The following is a 20,562-nucleotide window of genomic DNA, read 5'->3' on the forward strand; positions in this document are numbered from 1 at the left end:
TTTTTTATATTAGCAGCAGCCATATGTATTCTATCAATCAATAATCTGTTTCATATATAAATAGAAACCCAACGGATTTAAGTCGGGACATCGTGGTGGTCATAAAATTTGACCAGCATTACCAATCCAATTTCAAAATATTTTTTAGGTAGGACACCATCATGCTGGTACCAGATAATGGGTGTTCAGTAATTGTTATGGTCAGGTCGCCTATGGATGGCAATTCTCACAAAAAGCGTATGTCTTAGATAACGTTGCAAACAATTATTATATGACAGCTGTCATTTCAAACCATATACGAACTTATCAACGGAACTACGAGCACGTTATTGAACACCCGTTATTTTGGATTACATTGAGTGGTATATCCTCATCAAGTAAATTAAAAAGTTCCTGGTACAAAACATTTCTGTATGCATCTGCATTTAAGCGTTAGTAAAACGCGATTCATCAAACCAACCAGGCACCTCTGGATCGGACTTTAGGTGCAGTGATCCTCCAAAGAAGTCACAGGACGTATGGTATCACGATCCTGCTCACCAGCTCGCTTCCATAGATCTAGTGACCGTAACAACGCAACGATCAATCGAAAGAACTATGTTGGGGGTAAGCCTAAGGGATCATATGCAGAACGAGGAAATTAGAAAAAGAACAAAAGTCGACGATGTTATAGAGCACATCGCACGTCAGAAATGGCGTTGGGTGGGACATGTGGGACAAGACAATGACAGATGGACAAGACGTATAGTACAGTAGCGTCCAAGGCAACATAAAAGAAGTCCACAGAAACGATGGATCGACGATATAAAAGAAATAGCGGGCAGGAAATGGCACCAGCTGGCAATGAACCGATGCGAATGGAAGCAGCAAGGGGAGGCCTATGTCCAGGAGTGGAGGCAAAAGGGCTGCTAAAAGAAGAAGAAGACCGTCATCTGCAAGTGCTCTTTTGTTCTTCGTTTGGATAACTTCTTCTATATATCGGGCATTTCCTCAGATAAAAAACTCTTCTGTCATGGAAATCTAGTGGTTTCGAAATGGTTTCTTGATATAATGTCTTGTAGATTATATTAGCATACTCTTCAGTGCTATACAAGTACATTTTAAGACTTTTGTAGCAGAGAACAAAGCTGACAGAAAATTGACATTAGTTACTATAATGACAACAGGTAAAAACAATGATATTGTCATGATTATTTCCCTCATTGTAGTAGCAGTCAATAAAATTTAATGACTTTCTAGTTCGACCAATGAGACCCGTTATATACTGAATAAATCCCTAGTTGCTAAAATTTTACACTGAATAAACACCTCCTACCTTTTTCGAATACGTTTTTTTGAAGAACATTTGATAAAATTTAAGCTATTTTCTTCAATATTAACAATTAATAAATCACTATAACGTAGTTTCCATTAAAAAAATTACATAAATTAAAATATTATGACGTCTGATTGTCAATCTGAAATGTAAACAAAAATACACATGGCTGAACGAAAATCTGTCGTCTGCTGGGGTGAGTTCAATATTATCATTAATTTCATCACGTTTAGTTTAGTATTTGTGTTCTAACCAAGGTGTTTTCTTGTTAATAAACTAAAATGTGAGTTTTCAGGAAATAATCTTGACATATACCCCTCGGCGTTCACGTTTTATCATGTAAAATGTGCATTGGTAGGTTTTTTGCAAAATTTTTCTTTTAGGCAAATGGTTTCCACTAAATAATTTTTTGGGAAAAATCCTTCGACCTGCGGAATTATTTAGTCTCAATCATTTTCCAAGCAAAATTTTGCAAAAAATTACCTATGCACAGTTTACCCGATAAAACTTGAACGTCTCGAGATATAACCTATGATTATTACCATCCTGAAGATGAGATTTACTCAAATCTCCCTCACCTCCTAGTTGCATGATAATATCATCATAACTGGCATCAAATTCACCCTGACCATTCATTCTAATAATCTAGTAAATAAAGAAAATTTAAATAAATAAGTTTGAATAAAAATTTTATAATAGGGATGCCAAGTTATTTTTAAGGTAAATAACTAAACCTATCTAACTTACTTTCTACCTAAAAATCCTGCTTCTAAATATATCATTGAAACTACAAATGTCTTTAATACAAAAAATTACAAACTACTTACAACTAATACTGCATCAAAGAGTCCAAATTGTCCAAAATAAACCGTCAGTTGATCTTCTTCTTTTCCGTTGAGGTGGATTTTTAATTGCAAAGGCTGTATCTTGGTAACAGCCGGGAGGCCTCCTCGGTTATTGATTTAACCACTTCTGGAATAGGTCCTCTATCACAATCTGCTCCATGTCATAACGTGGACTAGACGGTACAATTGCTGGTAGCACTCGGTATTACCCTCAGTAACTTCCGTTCCGGAAGGAAACAGCTTTCTAAGATCCCCTGATCTTCAGTAGTCTGATTTTTGCTCGAGTTTTTTAGAAAACTGACTTTCCAGTTCTCATTAAAAGTCTCTCTTGACCATAGATTAACACACTAGATAGATATTAATCTCCGTGTTAATAAGGTGAAGCACTGTATGTATGATTTCTTTCGAGTCACAGGGGTCGCCACATGTTCACATTTGATGGTCGTCAGATGTCATTTTTACGTCTCTATTGTCATGACAGATTTTTAAAAGCGCCATCTGTTGGTAGACTTGCATAAACTGGTATTGGCGGGCTTTTTGAATTAAATTAAGTCTTTCTTTCATGGTTTTAGTTCAAGGAACAGGTAAATAAAACAAAGTCCAGTGTATGCAAAATATATTATATATATTTTAAGGAAATGAACATACAAAACACATACTCTACAAAAATAATAAGCTTTTGGTTAGTAAGTTGGTGCAAAACCCAAGACCTTAAGACTATAGTTAAGAATAGATCATAAAGCTACACTTTATACATAAAACATTACTATTATAAATAACATGCACATGCAAGTATCAACCATTGTATACCCATAGGTGTACCTCAAAGGTTTTTAAGAATGTTTCAAATATGGTTTTTTTTTTGGTTGGTTTTTTTTGGTTTTTTATTTTTTATTTTGCTTCTTTAAAACGTGAAACTTACCAGAAGACAGGGATTCATTCTTGGAAAAGATGGAGGAAGTTGGAAGCACATCTTGATTAGGATTGCCTGTTGATGGATTACTTTGTGAAAATTTACTTAAAAAAAATATATATAAACCTAGGAATACTTAACAGGTTTATAAATATTATTCTACTGGATATGCACAGATACCTGTATGAGAATTTGAGGATTAAAGAGCGTATGTAATTTGATTTGGTTTGTGCATGTCAAACAAATGTTTGGTCCTGTTCATTTTTGCTCGTGTTTTTGGTGAATACGTGCCTAATAATTATAGATATATCAAATCAGTTCATTCAAACGTAATGTGGTGACGCGGGATATGATAAAGCTAAACTTTTGAAAAAAACAGACTATACCAAATAATTATATGTATTCATATTTACCAGAAGTTGATGGTCTTTGATCTGGTAAGTTCTTTAATTTTTCATAGTCAATGGAGGGGATTTCAAGAGATTCTGTGAAACAAACATTTCAAATATTACAAGAACAAAAAGTATATAAGTCCATCTTCACATTTTCACACAGTGGAGGTGTTAGGTAAGTGCAACGAAAGAGCACTCACTCAATTTCCACATTTTTTTTATTAGATTTTAAATGGATATGCCCAACATGCTATCAGCAGTTTTTCCAGGAAACAAAACCTCTATTAAAAAGAAAATACTAATACTAACATGCGCGACATCACTGTATAGGTACATTTTTATTTGAATAAAATTACTTGGGGAATCTGGGTCCTTTGGTACTTGCTGGCAAGGACTTGGTAAGAACCTTGAAGAAATCACTCCCTTTTTTAGCATGCGTCTGTTATTTGTATTAAAGTCTTCAGGCAAAAAGTGCTTTTCACACACATAATACCTGAAAATACATTTCAGTTTCATTTTTATCTACTGTACCTTATTTCTATTAAGTACTACTATTAGTAGTACCTAGGTATAGTGCAAAACTAGGGTATTAAAACAGATACATTTATTAGTCACTTAGTCAGTGAGTCATAGTACTGTTTAAACGCACTTTATGCAAAAGAATACATTAGTTTTCCACTATACTTACTAAAATAATCGTCATAAACTAAGAAGCTATGTTGAGTTCTACAAATTATTAAACCTATTTTCTCTTTGCCTCCTTGAAAACCTCTTATAGTAATCCTCTTACTACCTTAACATTATAACAAATAAAAATGAACTTTACTTGAGAACTTACCAGCTATAAATTTCCATATTAGAACAAAGAAGTATAACAAATTGTACTAAAAAATGTTTCCACAGTGAAAAAGTAACACTGTCTTTTTCCGGGTTAGGAAAACGAAATCGTCGGGAATGTTTAGAAGGGCTGCACCCCTTTATGGCACATCCCGCCTTGCCCATAGTGACAAAAGTCGTTGTAAAACCCAGCCAAAAGGTAAAAAACTAAACTAAAAAAACCTACGAAGAGAACACTATAAAAACACCGCCCACGAACTAGTATAAATCACACGTATAAATTAAAAACTACAACCGTAATATCAATATTTTAATAGACTTGAATAAAAAAATTTGAATTTGTCAAAAGTTGTTTACATCCTTTTCATTTTGTTTTGCTTAACCACAAAAAACCATCTACAGGTAAAAACAATACAGTAGCTCCCCCTGTGTCTCGAAAGAATCCAAAACATGGCTTCACATTGGCTATATGAGATTAGTGGGCCTGCTCTTGACAATCAACAACCAAAAACAAAAAAACCTTTTTTCCCACCTTCTACCTCCACGTACCACCTTTTTCACCTCCTTTGAAGTTCATCAAGTAATCCTGTTAATTTTCTTAATAACTACATACAATCCTACTAAAACTAACTATAATGGTAAACACTTGACATCCCTACAAAAATGTACCTTTTCTATAAATTAAATAAATAAATTTTCTTTATTTTCTTGAAAAAAAAATCCTTATTTTCAAGACAATAGGTACTGTAATAATATTTTTTGACAATATTAACAAATTTAATGCCTGCTTTATACCTCTCAATTAACAATTAAACTAAAATTAATTTATCAAAGCTGAAAGTGAACTTACAAGCGAGCCCATTTATACTTTCAATTTACACTAAACTAAAATTAATTTTAAATTAAAGTTAAACCAACTTTATTAAAGTTCGGCTTAATTCGTTTAAATTCGTTGACTTTCGGAACTATCACTGTCATACTTGTCATCACTCATGATGTAAATTGCTGTCTTCTATTGCGATACGTAGTCTATTAGACTTGAATCGTCTATTTCCATAATTCGATTTTTTACCGAAAAAGTGGTTTAAGAACAAATTTTTTAAATTATTTTAATAAAAATTTTCTTTATCCACAAAACACGCGTAATGTCGATGACAATAGAAACGTCAACGTCAAACATGAACGTCGAACGTCCAGTAAGTCAAAACAGTCATTTATTTTTCTAATTTTAGTGGAAATTTAAATTTAATTTAATTCTTAAATGGGAGGTGTAAAGCAGGCATAATAAGCGTTTATGTAAATTTAAAATGTAATTTATTAGAAAAAGTAATTATTAGGCATAAACCGAGAAGGACATCGGCCCGAGTCACGTCGCAGCTACTCAACAAATCGCCAGCGAAAAGTCCCGGAAAAAGTCCCCGACAAGAACCGCACGAGAAAAAGTTCGATTCGTACAGTTCGCCAAAGTCGCCGAAATTTGCCAGCCCGAAGAATCGTTTCAACTCGGATTTGAAACCGCCCAGTCCGAAAACGGAGGCGGAACCCGCCGTTGCCGCTTCCGCCTTTCCAAATCCGGTCCTTCCCGGTCCGGTGGACATGCGCACTTACAACAACACCGCAACTTTCGATCAACCGAGCTACAACGAGCAAAACTTGCTGAGCGCCTTTGCCAGTGGAACGGCCGGAGCGCAAGTACACGAAGAGCTGGACGAGGACTTTGAAAAAGCCTTGCACACCGCCTTGTGCCAAAAAGAGGAACCGTCCGCTCCAGAAGTGGCCAATAACAACAGCAGTAACATTAAAGTGTCCTTGTCTGATTCACGTAACCAGTTGAAAGTCAAGATTAAAGGCCCCATAGCAAACTACACGGCCAGTGTTCCATTAGTGCCTCGACCTACTATAAACACCGTATCAAATGTTAGTCCTAGTATAGCGGCCAATAATATGTCAGCCAACATTCCGATGACAGTGCCCTCATCGGTGGGTACCTCAAATTTAAGAAGAATGCGTAAAAAAGAGTTGTTACGGCAATACTGGACTCAGAACATGAATATGGATGATCCCTCTATCAATCCCAGTTTAACCACCACACCAACGCTAGTAGCGCCATCTGTCAGTCGCACAATTATTACCATACCAAAGGCGGTGGCTTCCATGACTAGCATACCAACTAAAGAAGACTATCGAGACTATCGGACTGACGATTTTACCGAAAGTAAAAAAAAAAAAATTAATTTTCTTTATTTTCTTGAAAAAAAAATCCTTATTTTCAAGACAAGCCACTTGCCAGACTTAATAAAATTTGAGGGAGGTGCAATTGTAGATGAGTCATGTATAGCAAATCAATTTAACAAATACTTTGTGAACAGTGTTGCAGATATAATTAATGGAATCCCACCAAATGCACATTTAGAAGATGTAACCGAGATTGTTTTTGGAAATAAATCATCTATTGATGTGTTTAAACAAATTTCTATAGCAGACCTAAAAAAGCATATTAAACTTATGAAACAAGTCGGAGGAGATGAAAATGGAATATCAACCAAAGTATTTAAGGATGTCATGGACGTAGCTGCAAATAGGATTTTAGATGTGATAAATGCATCACTTTCAAGTGGGGTGTTTCCGGAGTTATGGAAATGCTCAACAATTGTGCCGATTCCCAAAGTGACAAACTCGAATTTATGCTCTGATTTTAGACCTATAAATAAAGTACCAGTGTACGAAAAACTATTAGAAATGGTAGTAAAAGAACAAGTCCAAAACTTTTTTAGTGAAAATAACATACTTGTAAGTAATCAATCAGGCTTTCGCCAGGGACATTCATGTGAGACAGTAATTATAAATATTTGTGACGAATTCCGTAAGAGCATTGACAAAAATAATTATGTACTAGCAGTGTTTTTGGATTTCAAAAGGGCATTTGAAACGATAAATAGAGATACTTTGATTAAGAAAATGAATAAAATGGGTTTCAAAGGCACTGTATTAAAATGGTTTCAATCTTACCTGCATAATAGAACACAAACTGTAAAATTTAAAAATAGCACATCTGATTGCATTGTAATAAATAATGGTGTACCACAAGGTACTGTTCTCGGTCCATTTCTCTTTCTTTTATATATAAATGATATTGTTAAGACAGTAAAGTACACGAAAATCGAACTATTTGCAGATGATACCATGATTTACATCTGTGGACCAAACATAAGTCAGTTGCAAGATTATATAAATTATGACATTAACAGTTTAAGCAAATGGCTTTGTAGTAATAGTCTAAGTGTAAATGTAAATAAAACTAAATTTTGTGTTTTTGGAAAACAACATTTACTGTCTAAACTAGACATAAGTAATGTACATATTAGTTTAAGAAATCAACAAATATCGTATGATAAGCAAATTAAGTACATAACAAGAAAATTTTCAAAAAAGGTTAATTTTATAGCAAGGGTTGGGAGAAATTTATCTGTAAGCACTAAGTTATTATTGTATAACAGCATAGCGGCGCCACACTTAGAGTTCTGTAGTACACTTTTTTACAATTTGCCGGCATATATTTTAAATGATTTACAGACCATACAAAATAGAGCAATGCGTATAATTCTTAAAAGCAACCGGTACACGCCGATTAAAATCATGTTAAATGTGTTAGATTTCTTAACGGTAAAACAAAAAACCGTATTTAACACATTTGTGTTTATTTATAAAATTAAAAACAAATTATTACCATCTTACCTGTGTGGCAAAGCAACTAACTTTAGTGATGTGCATAATTATAACACAAGGAACAAAAACGATTTTGTTTTAACTAACAAATGTAATACGGAATCATTAGCCAGCACTGTTTTATGCAGAGGTCTGTATGAGTTTAATTGTCTACCTGTTAATATTAAAATTTGCGAAAACCTAGATAAATTTAAACAACATTTAAGAGAATATGTATTATTAAAGTATTGACATTGACTTGATTGTATAAGGACATATTGTTATTATTGGCTTGCGAAGTCAGTTGGTGTAATAGTTGTGACTGCTTTTGTCGTTTTTGTATATAGCTTGACTAGCTAAATAAACGATATTATTATTATTATTATTACAATATCTATCTCTTGTAACGTAAACGAATATTATAAAATTAATGATAATCTTATGCAGAAAACCAAAAAAGTCTTCTAGTTCTTTGAATTTTTCTTTAAGTGACTTATAATGCAACACACTCAAATTTACATGTTTATCATTTTCTATTTTTAGGTAGAATAGGGAACTTTCCATCCCTGGTAGTGGAAGAATGCGACGAGTACGGTGAACCGTTAACGAACCAATGGGACGAGACGCCGCCCCAATCGGCGCCGCCCGTTTTTACCCCCCCGGACATTCCGAATTTTCTGAAGGAGCCGGCTGATGATGACGCGCTCGATTCCCCCCAAACGATCGATCCACAACCCCCTCAGCAGCCGGCTCCAGTTTTGCACATGAACGGGACGGAACCGACCACCAAACCGGACGTCAGTCAATCGAATCAGTTCTCGATCAAATTGACGCGAGACCAGCGCCAGCAATATGGCAGTCAGTTTCAAGGTGGACAACCCACAATTCCGAGTAAGTTTTTGGTTTTATTTTTAATCCCACCAAGGAACAGTATTATGATGGTGTATGTAATGTAAAAAGGATAAAAGTGGAGGAAACCATAAAGTGACAATTCGTTTTGGCAATAAATATAACAACGAGTCTTAGACAAAGTGTCAAAACACGTCACATTCACTGCCACATGACGTAAGAAGTATGAAAGTGTTCCTTAACGACAGAATTGTCAAATTTGGCTCCCTAAAGCTGTAAAAACATCTTACATTGCAATTTCTCAAAGAAACACATCTATTTGGTATTTTATACTTTCTAGTGTGAGTTTGGACAGTTATGACAGCTGTCACGTGGCCCAAGCAGAGTATTTAAGTGTTTCTTAATGTGAGAACTGTCAAATTTGGCTCCCTGAAGCTGTAAAAACAACTTACAGTGCAATTCCTCAAAGAAACACATCTATTTGGTATTTTATACTTTCCAGTGTGAGTTTGGACAGTTATGACAGCTGTCACGTGGCCCAAGCAGAGTATTTAAGTGTTTCTTAATGTGAGAACTGTCAAATTTGGCTCCCTGAAGCTGTAAAAACAACTTACAGTGCAATTCCTCAAAGAAACACATCTATTTGGCATTTTATACTTTCAAGTCACTGGTGAGTGATTTTTGACAGTTATGACAGCTGTCACGTGGCCCAAGCAAACTATTAAACTGTTCCTTAACGTCCTACTAACTATCAAATTTGGCTTATGGATCTTTAAACACAACTTCCAGTGTAATTTCTCAAATTAGCAACTATTTCTACTTTCTATAGTTTCAGGTCATTGGTAAACGGATTTCGACAGTTATGACAGCTGTCACATGACGTAAGAAAAGTACGAAAGTGTTCCTTAACGTCAGAATTGTCAAATTTGGCTCCCTGAAGCTGTAAAAAGAATTTACAGTGTAATTTCCCAAAGAAACACATCTATTTGGCATTTTTATACTTCAGGCCACCGCTGAGTGAGTTTTAACAGTTATGACAGCTGTCACGTGGCCCAACCAAAGTATTAAAGTGTTCCTTAACGTGAGAACTGTCAAATTTACCTCCCTGAAGCTGTAAAAACAACTTACAGTGCAATTCCTCAAAGAAACACATCTATTTGGCATTTTATACTTTCAAGTCACTGGTGAGTGATTTTTGACAGTTATGACAGCTGTCACGTGGCCCAAGCAAACTATTAAACTGTTCCTTAACGTCCTACTAACTATCAAATTTGGCTTATGGATCTTTAAACACAACTTCCAGCGTAATTCCTCAAATTAGCAACTATTTCTACTTTCTATAGTTTCAGGTCATTGGTAAACGGATTTCGACAGTTATGACAGCTGTCACGTGACGTAAGAAAAGTATGAAAAGTGTTCCTTAACGTCAGAATTGTCAAATTTGGCTCCCTGAAGCTGTAAAAAGAACTTACAGTGCTATTCCTCAAAGAAACACATCTATTTGGCATTTTATACTTTCAAGTCACTGATGAGTGAGTTTTGACAGTTATGACAGCTGTCCCGTGACCCAAGCAAAGTATTAAAGTGTTTCTTAACGTGAGAACTGTCAAATTTGGCTCCCTGAAGCTGTAAAAACAACTTACAGTGCTATTCCTCAAAGAAACACATCTATTTGGCATTTTATACTTTCAGGTCACCGGTGAGTGAGTTTTAACAGTTATGATAGCTGTCACGTGGCCCAAGCAGACTATTTAAGTGTTTCTTAATGTGAGAACTGTCAAATTTGGCTCCCTGAAGCTGTAAAAACAACTTACAGTGCAATTCCTCAAAGAAACACATCTATTTGACATTTTATACTTTCAAGTCACTGGTGAGTGAGTTTTGACAGTTATGACAGCTGTCACGTGGCCCAAACAAAGTATTAAACTGTTCCTTAACATCCTACTAACTATCAAATTTGGCTCATGGATCTTTAAACACAACTTCCAGTGTAATTTCTCAAATTAGCAACTATTTCTACTTTCTATAATTTCAGGTCATTGGTAAACGGATTTCGACAGTTATGACAGCTGTCACGTGACGTAAGAAAAGTATGAAAAGTGTTCCTTAACGTCAGAATTGTCAAATTTGGCTCCCTGAAGCTGTAAAAACAACTTACAGTGCAATTCCTCAAAGAAACACATCTATTTGGCATTTTATACTTTCAAGTCACTGATGAGTGAATTTGACAGTTATGACAGCTGTCCCGTGACCCAAGCAAAGTATTAAACTGTTCCTTAACGTCCTACTAACTATCAAATTTGGCTCATGGAGCTTTAAACACAATTTCCAGTGTCATTCCTCAAATTAGCAACTATTTCTACTTTTTATAGTTTCAGGTCATTGGTAAACGGATTTCGACAGTTATGACAGCTGTCACGTGACGTAAGAAAAGTACGAAAGTGTTCCTTAACGTCAGAATTGTCAAATTTGGCTCCCTGAAGCTGTAAAAAGAAGTTACAGTGTAATTTCCCAAAGAAACACATCTATTTGGCATTTTTATACTTCAGGCCACCGCTGAGTGAGTTTTAACAGTTATGACAGTTGTCACGTGGCCCAAGCAAAGTATTAAAGTGTTCCTTAACGTGAGAACTGTCAAATTTACCTCCCTGAAGCTGTAAAAACAACTTACAGTGCAATTCCTCAAATAAACACATCTATTTGACATTTTATACTTTCAAGTCACTGATGAGTGAGTTTTGACAGTTATGACAGCTGTCCCGTGACCCAAGCAAAGTATTAAACTGTTCCTTAACGTCCTACTAACTATCAAATTTGGCTCATGGAGCTTTAAACACAATTTCCAGTCTCATTCCTCAAATTAGCAACTATTTCTACTTTTTATAGTTTCAGGTCATTGGTAAACGGATTTTGACAGTTTTGACAGCTGTCACGTGACGTAAGAAAAGTATGAAAAGTGTTCCTTAACGTCAGAATTGTCAAATTTGGCTCCCTGAAGCTGTAAAAAGAACTTACAGTACAATTTCCCAAAGAAACACATCTATTTGGCATTTTATACTTTCAAGTCACTGGTGAGTGAGTTTTAACAGTTATGACAGCTGTCACGTGGCCCAAGCAGAGTATTAAAGTGTTTCTTAACGTGAGAACTGTCAAATTTGCCTCTCTGAAGCTGTAAAAACAACTTACAGTACTATTCCTCAAAGAAACACATCTATTTGGCATTTTATACTTTCAGGTCACCGGTGAGTGAGTTTTAACAGTTATGACAGCTGTCACGTGACCCAAGCAAAGTATTAAACTGTTCCTTAACGTCCTACTAACTATCAAATTTGGCTCATGGAGATTTAAACACAATTTCCAGTGTCATTCCTCAAATTAGCAACTATTTCTACTTTCTATAGTTTCAGGTCATTGGTAAACGGCTTTCGACAGTTATGACAGCTGTCACGTGACGTAAGAAAAGTACGAAAGTGTTCTTTAACGTCAGAACTGTCAAATTTGGCCTCGAGACTATTTAGAGTGCGGTTCTTTCAAAAAACACTTGGCATTTTATAATTTTCTCCAAAAATTAATGTCAGAAAATGGTTTTTGTAATTTTGACAGATTATACACCGTGCCGGGTTCATCACTTTATCTCTCCTCTATAGGAAGCCTCTCTAATTTTGCAGAAAATTGAATTTTTCTTTCTTCTTTTTTGTTTAACAGATGAAAGGCTTATACAGGATGTTACAGTTTTCTTGATAAACTGAGTTCTAAATTCAAAAATGTCTATGCCATTCTTCAAGGCTCTGGAGCCTCTTTATGGTAGAATTAAATTTTAAATAACTTACAACTTTCCCCTTTGATGATTTTTTTAAAAATTTTGTCAGATAACAGAGTTATAAAGTGTAGAGAAATTTTGTCGCCAAATTACTGATACACTATCATAATGCTGTTTTAACTTCATAATAGTGTCTATAACTTGAAATTTGACAATGTAGTCCCATCAGGAAGCGCTTGTAACTCTCCCAATCCTAATATATCCTATTTTTGTCCTGCATACGCACAGCGATCGGAATTCCCAGTCTTGAAATAAGCGACGAGGTATGTTGAATTATTTCTAAAGTAGATCATTTGATTGGGCATAATAAAACAACAGAAATTACCGTCATTAGTGGCAAATCCTTTAATACACAAAAATGATTTTGATCAATTTTCATAATTTTGCTCATTTTTTAGTTTTTAAACCAGTTTTCATGATTTTGATCAATTTTCATGATTTGCTCATTTTTTAGTTTTTAAACCAATTTTCATGAGTTTGATCAATTTTCATAGTTTTGCTCGTTTTTTAGTTTTTGAACCAATTTTCATGAGTTTGATCAATTTTCATGATTTTGGTCATTTTTTAGTTTTTGAACCAATTTTCATGAGTTTGATCAATTTTCATAGTTTTGCTCATTTTTTAGTTTTTGAACCAATTTTCATGATTTTGATCAATTTTCATGATTTTGCTCATTTTTTTGTTTTTAAACCAATTTTCATTATTTTGTTCATTTTTTAGTTTTTAAACCAATTTTCATGAGTTTTATCAATTTTCATAATTTTGCTCATTTTTTAGTTTTTGAACCAATTTTCATGATTTTGATCAATTTTCATGATTTGCTCATTTTTTAGTTTTTAAACCAATTTTCATGATTTTGATCAATTTTCATTATTTTGTTCATTTTTTAATTTTTAAACCAATTTTCATGAGTTTTATCAATTTTCATAATTTTGCTCATTTTTTAGTTTTTGAACCAATTTTCATGATTTTGAACAATTTTCATAATTTTGCTCATTTTTTAGTTTTTAAACCAATTTTCATGATTTTGATCAATTTTCATGATTTGCTCATTTTTTAGTTTTTAAAAAAATTTTCATGATTTTGATCAATTTTCATAATTTTGCTCATTTTTTAGTTTTTAAACCAATTTTCATGATTTTGATCAATTTTCATGATTTGCTCATTTTTTAGTTTTTAAACCAATTTTCATGATTTTGATCAATTTTCATTATTTTGTTCATTTTTTAGTTTTTAAACCAATTTTCATGATTTTGATCAATTTTCATAATTTTGCTCATTTTTTAGTTTTTAAACCAATTTTCATGATTTTGATCAATTTTCATGATTTTGATCAATTTTCATGATTTGCTTATTTTGTAGTTTTTAAACCAATTTTCATGATTTTGATCAATTTTCATAATTTTGCTCATTTTTTAGTTTTTAAACCAATTTTCATGATTTTGATCAATTTTCATAATTTTGCTCATTTTTTAGTTTTTAAACTAATTTTCATGATTTTTCACATTTTCCTGACTCTTCCACGTAGGATGGAAAAGAAATTATCGAACCTAGAGAAACGGACGGAGACTCGTTGGGTGTGGCCCAAATCGTAATCACAGCTGCCACGCCTATGATGGAGGAGCCGGAGCAACCGTTTCCGCCCCCTGACGAGCAAGAACAGGAAATAACGGTGGTGAACCACCAGAACGACGTCATCGAAGAGGAAGACGAAGATGATTTGGAGGATGAGGAAGAAGATAGGGTCGTAATGTCCAAATACACTCCAGGCTAGTTGGATCGGTGTGGGTTAATGTAAATAATTGAAATTGTGATTTACAGCTGAAAGAACTGATAAACAAGATTCACCGCCAGAACCTATAATCGAAGAACCTGACGAGACTCCAATAGAAACAGTGTCGAGTAGGGATTTGGATGTTGAAGTTGAAGAAGTGGAGGATACTCCACAGGATTCAGGTCAGCTGGCTATTAGTAGCAGTACTGGGAGTGATGGTAAGTTAAAACCTTTTTTATTTACAAAATTTCTTATTGTAAAATGCTTGTTGCCAAATTTCAATTCCTACAAATCCCCATAAAAATTCCTTTCATTATTAAGACATATTTTTGATTTATTTTTATGCATTACCTACATACCTACTGTTCTTAACCAAAAATATGGAAAAATACCAGGGTTGCCGGAAGAAAGAATTTTCTTCAAAAAATAGGGATATTTTTTTCTTTGGTTATATTTTTTCGGAGTATTAGCAGGGGAATAACTGGGGATTTGAAATCGAACACTTACTACTCGAAACCAGCCCTTTTGGGACAGTTTGAGTTTATGACACATTATACCTGAAAAATCTGTGAAATCTTTGTATTTAAGTCTTTGTATTAAAGTTTTGTATTCAAGTAATGTACGGTAAAATAAAATTCAGTGAGACAGGAAATTTACCTATTTTACCAGTAAATTTATGAGTTTGACAGAACTATGAATCCACCTTAATTCTTGCAAATTCTATGAAAGTTTTGACATTAGTAACAGATATCACGTGGTTTTAGGAGGATAATAAGGTAATGCCTAAGGATAGCTAGGCAGTCACGTAACCACTGTCAAAATAACTATCATAAATCTAAAAAAACACGATTTGTATCGAACACTGCAAGAAAACTTTTCTAAATCCTGATTTTTGCAACATTTGAGCACAATTTGATAGTCTGAGACAAAATTGCTTGTCAAACACACTTGGAGTGAGAAAATGGCTGTTTTATCCCTGTTTCCCCGACACTTCCAAGTCGATTTTAAGTACAACTTAAGGTAAATTGAGGTTTCAATGTGACAGATCAGGTGCAAAATAATGCAGTCCAAACTAAACTTAACTGAGCTGTCCTTAAACTCAACTTGGCCAATGATTGGGAAAACGGACATTAAGCATATTTTTGAAATTCTCGTTAAATTTTCTATCCAATAACATGAAAAAATACTACAAGATTTGGTACAGCCACGGAGAAAAGCGGTATCAAAGCTTGAAATGACAGAAACATAGTTTGAAAGGACAAAATTGCCTGTAAAACTCACTTGGAGTAAGAAAATTATTGTTTTAAACACATTTTTGGAATCCTCATTAAATTTCCTATCCAGTAACGTGAAAAAACATTACGAAATTGGAACTGCCAGAAACACAGTATTTGTAATTACCCATCACTATATTTAAGTTTGGTGTGTACTACAGTGTTCAAAACCGGTTTTTATCAGCTATTAGTGTTCTTTCCTTATAAAAACTTGGTCTAGAAAATAACACAGAGTATATTTCGACATTTAAATTAAATTTCTAGTTATCATAGTCAAAGAAAGAAAATAGAGATGTCCAGTTTGAAGGAAAGAGAGAAAGATAAAATTAATGAAGATAACGAAAGTGCAATGAGAGTTTTGAAACGAACTTTCTAACTGTCACAGTAACCAACTTAGGAGCTGTCAAATTATGACATTTCTAAAAAGCTTGTTCACTTGCACTGCTCTATTTCCGATCAAATATCTCGGTTATTTGTAACCTCTGGAAGAAAATTGTGTTTAGTGAAAAGAAAGTCAAAATTACGGGATACACTTTGACGTTTGGACGAACCTCCTAAATGTCATAGGAACCAAGTCAGGAGCTGTCAAATTGTTACACCTTCAATATTTCTAGTACAGTTAACTTTCGTATTTCATGATGTTAAATGTCACGGTAATTTGTAATTTTTTAAATGAAATTGTGCTGAGATGAAAGATTGCTAAAATTACCGAGTATATTTTGACGTTTAAATGAAATTTCTAGTTGTCATAGTAACCACGTTAGCACGTGTCAAATAAGGACACCTGTAATTTTTGAAAAAACAAAATAAAGATGTCCAGTTTGAAGGAAACAGAGAAAGAGAAAATTAATGAAGATAGGGAAAGTGCAATGACAGTTTTGAAACGAACTGTCAGAAGAAGCTTGTTCACTTGCACTGCTTTATTTCCAATCAAATATCTTGGTTATTTGTAACTTCTGGAAGAAAATTGTGTCTAGTTAAAATAACGTCAAAATCATAGGCTATATTTTGACGTTTGAATGAATCTTTTAGCTAACATAGTAACCAAGTTAGCACGTGTCAAATAAGGACACCTCTGTCATCTTTAACACTAGAAAAATGTCAGTTTGAATGAAATGGGGAGGTATAAAGACATTGACGAAATGTAAATCCAAAAATAACAAATTGTAATCTAAAAAAATATTTTTTTGGGGATTTTTTATTTAGACAAGGATCTGGCAACCCTCAGTTTTACGCAAGAAAACTTCTGAGAAAATTCTGTTTTATTTAGTTTTTTTTTTAACAGTGCATGCTTCAAAACATAATATATTTGTAAAAGGCTTGTTGCCAAATTTCAATTGCTACAAATCTCCATAAAAATTCTTTTCATTATTAAGAAATATTTTTTATTTTTAACCAAAAATATGGAAAAATACCAATTTTACCAGGGTTGCCAAAATAAAGAATTTTCTTAAAAAAATAGGAATATTTTTTTCTTTGGTTATATTTTTTCGGGGTATTACCAGGGGAATAACTGGGAATTTGAAATCGAACACTTACTACTCGAAACCAGCCCTTTTGGGGCAGTTTGAGTTTATGACACATTATACCTGAAAAATCTGTGAAATCTAAAGTTTTGTATTTAAGTAATGTACGGTAAAATAAATTGAGTAAGACAGGAAATTTATGAGTTTGAAAGTTATGAGTTTGACAGAACTATGAATCCACCTTAATTCTTGCAAATTTTATGAAAATTTTGATAGTTTTGACATTAGTGACAGATATCAGGTGGTTTTTGGAGGATAATAAGATAATGCCTAAGGATAGCTAGGCAGTCACGTAACCACTGTCAAAATAACTATCATAAATCTAAAAAAACACGATTTGTATCGAACACTGCAAGAAAACTTTTCTAAATCCTGATTTTTGCAACATTTGAGCACAATTTGATAGCCTGAGACAAAATTGCTTGTCAAACACATTTGAAGTGAGAAAATGGCTGTTTTATGCCTGTTTTTCCGATACTTCCAAGTCGATTTAAAGTACAACTTAAGCTAAGTTGAGGTTTGAATGTGACAGATCAGGTGCAAAATAATGCAGTCTAAACTAAACTTAACTGAGCTGTCCTTAACCTCAACTTAGCCAATGATTGGGAAAACGGACATTAAGCATACTTTTGAAATCCTCGTTAAATTTTCAATTCAATAACATGAAAAAACACTACAAGATTTGGTACAGCCGCGGAGAAAAACGGTATCAAAGCTTGAACTGACAGAAACACAGTTTGAAAGGACAGTTAGAGACAAAATGGCCTGTAAAACTCACTTGGAGTAAGAAAATTACTGTTTTAAGCACATTTCTGGAATCCTCATTAAATTTACTATCCAGTAACCTGAAAAAAACATTACGAAATTGGATACAGTCAAGGAGAAAAGCGGTTTTAAAATTTGAACTGCCAGAAACACAGTATTTGTAATTACCCATCACTATATTTAAGTTTGGTGTGTACTACAGTGTTCAAAACCGGTTTTTATCAGCTATTAGTGTTCTTTCCTCATAAAAACTTTTAGTATATTTTGACATTTAAATGAAATTTCTAGTTATCATAGTTAAAGAAAGAAAATAGAGATGTCCAGTTTGAATGAAAGAGAGAAAGATAAATAATGAAGATAAAGAAAGTACAATGAGAGTTTTGAAACGAACTTTATAACTGTCAACTAACTTAGGAGCTGTCAAATTATGACATTTTTAAAAAGCTTGTTCACTTGCACTGCTCTATTTCCGATCAAATATCTCGGTTATTTGTAACCTCATGAAGAAAATTGAGTTTAGTCAAAATTACGAGATACACTTTGACGTTTGGACGAACCTCCTAAATGTCATAGGAACCAAGTCAGGAGCTGTCAAATTGTTACACCTTCAATATTTCTAGTACAGTTAACTTTCGTATTTCATGTTAAATGTCACGGTAATTTGTAATTTTTTAAATGAAATTGTGCTGAGATGAAAGAATGCTAAAATTACCGAGTATATTTTGACGTTTAAATGAAATTTCTAGTTGTCATAGTAACCACGTTCGCACGTGTCAAATAAGGACATCTGTAATTTTAAAACAAAATAAAGATGTCCAGTTTGAAGGAAAGAGAGAAAGAGAAAATTAATGAAGATAGGGAAAGTGCAATGACAGTTTTGAAACGAACTGTCAGAAGAAGCTTGTTCACTTGCACTGCTTTATTTCCAATCAAATATCTTGGTTATTTGTAACTTCTGGAAGAAAATTGTGTCTAGTTAAAATAACGTCAAAATCACAGGCTATATTTTGACGTTTGAATGAATCTTTTAGCTAACATAGTAACCAAGTTAGCACGTGTCAAATAAGGACACCTCTGTCATCTTTAACACTAGAAAAATGTCAGTTTGAATGAAATGGGGAAGTATAAAGACATTGACGAAATGTAAATCCAAAAATAACAAATTGTAATCCAAAAAAAATATTTTTTTTGGGGATTTTTTATTTAGATAAAGATCTGGCAACCCTCAGTTTTACGCAAGAGAACTGCTGAGAAAATTCTGTTTTATTCAGTTTTTTTTAACAGTGCATCCATCAAAACATAATATCTTTGTAAAAGGCTTGTTGCCAAATTTCAATTGCTACAAATCCCCATAAAAATTCTTTTCATTATTAAGAAATATTTTTGATTTTTAACCAAAAATATGGAAAAATACCAATTTTACCAGGGTTGCCAAAATAAAGAATTTTCTTAAAAAAATAGAAATATTTTTTTCTTTGGTTATATTTTTTCGGAGTATTACCAGGGGAATAACTGGGAATTTGAAATCAAATACTTACTACTCGAAACCAGCCCTTTTGGGGCAGTTTGAGTTTATGACACATTATACCTGAAAAATCTGTGAAATCTAAAGTTTTGTATTTAAGTAATGTAGGGTAAAATAAATTGAGTGAGACAGGAAATTTACCTATTTTACCAGTAAATTTATGAGTTTTAAAGTTATGAGTTTGACAGAACTATGAATCCACCTTAATTCTAGCAAATTCTATGAAAACTTTGACATTAGTGACAGATATCACGTGGTTTTTGGAAGATAATAAGATAATGCCTAAGGATAGCTAGGCAGTCACGTAACCACTGTCAAAATAACTGTCATAAATCTAAAAAAACACGTTTTGTATCGAACACTGCAAGAAAACTTTTCTAAATCCTGATTTTTGCAACATTTGAGCACAATTTGATAGTCTGAGACAAAATTGCTTGTCAAACACACTTGGAGTGAGAAAATGGCTGTTTTATGCCTGTTTCCCCGATACTTCCAAGTCGATTTAAAGTTCAACTTAAGCTAAGTTGAGGTTTGAATGTGACAGATTAGGTGCAAAATAATGCAGTCTAAACTAAACTTAACTGAGCTGTCCTTAAACTCAACTTGGCCAATGATTGGGAAAACGGACATTAAGCATATTTTTGAAATTCTCGTTAAATTTTCTATCCAATAACATGAAAAAATACTACAAGATTTGGTACAGCCACGGAGAAAAGCGGTATCAAAGCTTGAAATGACAGAAACATAGTTTGAAAGGACAAAATTGCCTGTAAAACTCACTTGGAGTAAGAAAATTATTGTTTTAAACACATTTTTGGAATCCTCATTAAATTTCCTATCCAGTAACCTGAAAAAACATTATGAAATTGGATACAGTCAAGGAGAAAAGCGGTTTTAAAATTTGAACTGCCAGAAACACAGTATTTGTAATTACCCATCACTATATTTAAGTTTGGTGTGTACTACAGTGTTCAAAACCGGTTTTTATCAGCTATTAGTGTTCTTTCCTTATAAAAACTTGG

At 33.5% G+C, this 20,562-nt stretch overlaps 2 protein-coding genes across 11 annotated transcripts in view; one reads left to right on the top strand and one right to left on the bottom strand.

Annotated features, from left to right (window-relative positions):
• LOC145726117 (protein nervous wreck-like) overlaps positions 1–20,562 on the top strand; it is a 52,384-nt gene that overhangs the window by 17,407 nt on the left and 14,415 nt on the right. For 7 of the 8 annotated variants that reach the window (XR_014177487.1, XR_014177488.1, XR_014177489.1 and 4 more), the window contains exons 15-18: positions 8,551–8,898; positions 12,905–12,939; positions 14,205–14,445; positions 14,498–14,668. Coding sequence is in view for 5 of the 8 variants with exons in the window: in XM_081975078.1 (XP_081831204.1) it covers positions 8,551–8,898; positions 12,905–12,939; positions 14,205–14,445; positions 14,498–14,668 (795 nt within the window). In the remaining 3 variants the exon portion in view is untranslated. Of the gene's footprint in view, positions 1–8,550; positions 8,899–12,904; positions 12,940–14,204; positions 14,446–14,497; positions 14,669–20,562 lie in introns of those variants that run through there. The other variant, XM_081975083.1, reaches the window with a different exon arrangement.
• On the bottom strand, positions 2,762–4,813 carry LOC145726140 (uncharacterized). 3 transcript variants are annotated; one of them, XM_081975114.1, is made up of 4 exons: positions 4,304–4,813; positions 3,822–3,958; positions 3,487–3,558; positions 2,762–3,148 (listed from the first exon to the last, which is right to left on the bottom strand). In XM_081975114.1, exons 1-4 carry the CDS (start codon positions 4,465–4,467, stop codon positions 3,045–3,047), a joined length of 477 nt encoding a protein of 158 aa, XP_081831240.1. In that variant the 5' UTR covers positions 4,468–4,813; the 3' UTR covers positions 2,762–3,044. The 3 variants fall into 3 exon arrangements, 1 of the variants encoding a protein (XP_081831240.1); XR_014177494.1 differs by having other exon boundaries at positions 3,775–4,813; XR_014177493.1 differs by having other exon boundaries at positions 2,762–3,558; positions 3,775–4,813.

Source organism: Ips typographus, linkage group LG3, assembly GCF_016097725.1.
Source record: "Ips typographus isolate SLU linkage group LG3, UJ_Ityp_2.0, whole genome shotgun sequence".
NCBI lineage: Eukaryota > Metazoa > Arthropoda > Insecta > Coleoptera > Curculionidae > Ips > Ips typographus.